Raw genomic sequence first — 3,358 nt, 5'->3', positions numbered from 1 at the left:
GGTAGTCAATGCTAGGTAGAGAAGTATATCATAAGCCAAATACCAAAGTATAAACTCCAGTAATTCAAACCAACAAATTGTCAATTCGAGGACATAGTTCACCCAGTAAGGACAGAGAGACAGTCTCTAGGTTGTCAATGCTGAGCAAGACACAAACAACACTCTCCAGTTTGCTGATCCTGGTCACAACACTTTTAGAATGTAGAGAAACCATCAACTCCACTCAAAATGACTTGAAATAGGAGGGCACAACTCACACGACCATAATCTACATGAGCATACACCAAAACCCTAAAAATTATCACCATAAGACCTCGAACATCATCTACTGCAATAGATGTATTACAACAATGTTCAAAGTGTCCAAAAGTGAACTTTGAGGACATCAATACAGAGAGCTTCTTGCCCTGATTCTAACGAGTATTTGATCACTGAAAACAGACGCGGTTTGTGATACTTACAACCAAATATAGCTTGTGGGAGGCGAGCTCGAAATGTCATCCTCCGTTTGCATTGCTTACGTTGATGCAAAGAGCTCCTCAATGCTAACACGCTCCTTGCAGCAGAACTCACGAGTCTTTGTTATTCAAGATAACGTTCTTTGTACACTTTTGGGTTTTTGGTTTATATTCTAAGCCCACAAAACCTAATCTCCGGCCAAACTGACCTGACTTGTCCATAGAATGATGCAAATCATATTTACAATCCTTTCCTTTGAATTGGCTTAATCCATCTTACAAGCATCCATGGAAAAATACGTACCGACTTATAATCCAAAGTTCTTGTAAAAAGTAGCCAAAACGGCTAAAATGGTTATATCGGGGATCCTAATGAGTTCACTGCTATTGTATATTACTTTGCAGCATCTGTCTTCTATCATCACCACTTTATCAGCATCTTCAAAAGAAATCTTGAGGGAATGATTGATGAATCTTCACAAAGACTTTGTCCAAACTTTATGGTACACTGTTGAAAGGGAATTCCTTTAACACTGTCGGAATTGAACATCAGCCATATGATGATGGCTGTGACTAGCTCCACGAATTGTGCAGATCTCCTCGCCTCTTGTATTTCAGACCAAAGCCTGTAATTTCCAATGGTTCGTACAACATCTTACCGGCAAGGACTCCGGCAACTATGACAATAACTTGACCGTCGAGAAATTAGGGGAAACGGTGGCAGCTTCTGTAAAATGATTGTCGTTGAGAGCAAGTAGATCGGCTGACTGCATCGTGAAAGAGCAGTGACCTGCAGATTAGCAAGCGCCAATGTGCCTCCGTCCAACCACCATCAAAGCAATCACCTGCAACTGATCAGCTTTCATGTCAGTACCCTTACGGCAAAAAAAAACCAAACTCTACTAGAAATGCATCCATCCATTCATCGTATAAGCTCGTTCATCACAGTGATACAAGATTGTTAGCTATAGCCTGCCTGGTGGAGCAACAACCCTTTATACGCCTAGTTATAGCCCTCCTCATCAAGACAGTTGCAGCAGTGAGCTTAGGACTGTTCTGACAGCTGCAAGCCCGCCAAGTCCTTCATCTCATGAGAGCCCCATAATACAATAATGAGCAAGCAGCACTTGCAGCGACAGCTGACTTACTAGAGTCACATGAGCAGCTCTGGACTTCTTCCCGTTCTTCTCGACCTTGGATGGCGTCCTTTTGAATAGCAATTGGGTTCGTTGTGATGGGTTTTGTGGGTTTCTTTGTCAAGCAGATATTCATTCCCATCAACAGCATCATCGACGTTGGCTCGGCATAGAAGCTTGTGGCTGGTAGGCAAACAGGATTTAGTGCGGAGCAAATTTTGTGATCTCGAAGGCAAGCAGAGCGGTCGTCAGGGCGGTCGTCACATGGACCATCACTTAGCGTGGTCAAATAAAGCAAAACACTTAACTTTTGCCTAATTATGTTAAAATGCAATAAATGGCTTGCATACATTGGAGACTACCAGGTTTAATTTTTTACAAAGTGCTCCTAATTCAAAGATTTCACTCAAAAAAACAAGAAAAACGATGCACTATTTTAACTTCTCCAGCTAATTAAAGTGATGAAAAGGGTCGAGTCCACAGGCAGACATCTCTAGTGATGCCCTTAACCAGGTGCACATGTGCTTGCATGCGTGCCCTATAGCATGTAACGACGAAAAACATAGATTTGCAACAATACTACCTAAGAAAGATGAATACAACATTGTGCCCGCGAGAGAGCGAGAGAGAGAGAGAGAGAGAAAATGTAAAGAGAACTTAAAAGAAACGTTAAAGAAAAAATAAAAAAACAGAGATACACCTATTTATACGTTTTCTAGATTTGAAAGTGTTCGTTGTTCCTTACATTGTGCTTTGGTTTTAAAGCTATTTTGTAGTAGCTTTGACATATTTATGATGTACATCAGATTTTTCTACGATGCTATTACCAAGAAAGCTTCCCCTTCCTCTCTCTCGCCTCTGCGCAACCCCCTTCCCTATGCCCTACCTGCGCAACGATGGCCTCACCCTCTGCAGCTCGGACTTCGCCTCTGCCCTTTGCCGAACCTGCGCACGCATCGTGACCCCCTGTTCCAGCTACACAGTCACTCAGACGAGCTCCCTCCGTGTCTCTCTGGCTCTGCCCTCTGCCCTCTGCCGGACCTGCTCACCCATCGCGACCCCCTCTTCCAGCTACACAGACCGCTCAGACGAGCTGGCTCCGTGTCTCTCTCGCTCTCCCCTCTGCCGCAGCTGCCCACACCCTCCGTCTGCATTCGGGAAATGACCTTTCTCTCTCTCTCCCTCTTCCCCTTTCCACCTGTCTACTGCACCTCTTTCCATGGGCTCCCTTCGCGTTTTTCACTTCAATTTTATCAAGAGCATCTCAGGAGATACCCCTTTATCCAGCTACTCCCAAAATTGGGGACACATACTGGAAAGAGTGAACGCGATATTCGACAAATGTCAAGAGCAAGAATGCATGTCCGTATATTTGTTTTATAAGAAAATTATTGGATCCTATAAATCTTGCTTAGATTAGTTGAAAGTGCAAGCGTTCTATTTCAAGCACATTTGCATTTGGCAATCAAGTGCATGCAACACAACAAACGCAAGCAAGTGCACGTAAATGTTAAGAAGTTGAATTCCAAAAGAGATTATCAACCAAATTTGGGCAGTTAGAATTAAGATCCAAGAATCAAGAACCAAGACACTCAACGAGCAGAAGGACTAAGGATAAAAGCGTGGAGACACAAAGGTGTGATGGAGGGTAGACGAAGGTCAAGAGTTCTTGGTGCTTCTAGGTGTGGAAGGGTGGATTGGGGTGTGTCTATGTGTATGGCTAGGGATAGCTAGCAGATCATTGTTTGCCCTTTGTACTTAAAG

At 43.5% G+C, this 3,358-nt stretch overlaps 1 protein-coding gene across 3 annotated transcripts; it reads right to left on the bottom strand.

The window, feature by feature from the left end:
• Window positions 1-279: 279 nt before the first annotated feature.
• LOC147465479 (uncharacterized) lies at window positions 280-2,551 on the bottom strand. 3 transcript variants are annotated; one of them, XM_086511734.1, is made up of 5 exons: window positions 2,481-2,551; window positions 1,607-1,908; window positions 1,249-1,309; window positions 763-781; window positions 280-667 (listed from the first exon to the last, which is right to left on the bottom strand). In XM_086511734.1, exons 1-5 carry the CDS (start codon window positions 2,549-2,551, stop codon window positions 647-649), a joined length of 474 nt encoding a protein of 157 aa, XP_086367860.1. In that variant the 3' UTR covers window positions 280-646. The 3 variants fall into 3 exon arrangements, 1 of the variants encoding a protein (XP_086367860.1); XR_015188013.1 differs by lacking the exon at window positions 2,481-2,551 and adding an exon at window positions 1,435-1,521 and having other exon boundaries at window positions 280-1,309; window positions 1,607-1,738; XR_015188014.1 differs by lacking the exon at window positions 2,481-2,551 and having other exon boundaries at window positions 280-1,303; window positions 1,607-1,737.
• Between the last annotated feature and the right edge of the window lie 807 nt (window positions 2,552-3,358).

This window comes from Adiantum capillus-veneris, chromosome 1, assembly GCF_014529385.1.
Source record: "Adiantum capillus-veneris isolate H3 chromosome 1, ASM1452938v2, whole genome shotgun sequence".
In the NCBI taxonomy this organism is placed as follows: Eukaryota; Viridiplantae; Streptophyta; class Polypodiopsida; order Polypodiales; family Pteridaceae; genus Adiantum; species Adiantum capillus-veneris.
This window is presented reverse-complemented; position numbering and strand designations above follow the sequence as displayed.

Bases quoted from the DNA above. Each gene is read 5' to 3' on its own strand.
- LOC147465479 (XM_086511734.1), bottom strand. From the start codon at position 2,551: ATGCGTGCGCAGGTTCGGCAAAGGGCAGAGGCGAAGTCCGAGCTGCAG. The intron at 1,909-2,480 runs GTAGGGCATAGG...TAACATAATTAG, and splicing joins GTGAGGCCATCGTTGCGCAG to GCAAAAGTTAAGTGTTTTGC. The intron at 1,310-1,606 runs GTAAGTCAGCTG...AAAGCTGATCAG, and splicing joins GAGCTGCTCATGTGACTCTA to TTGCAGGTGATTGCTTTGAT.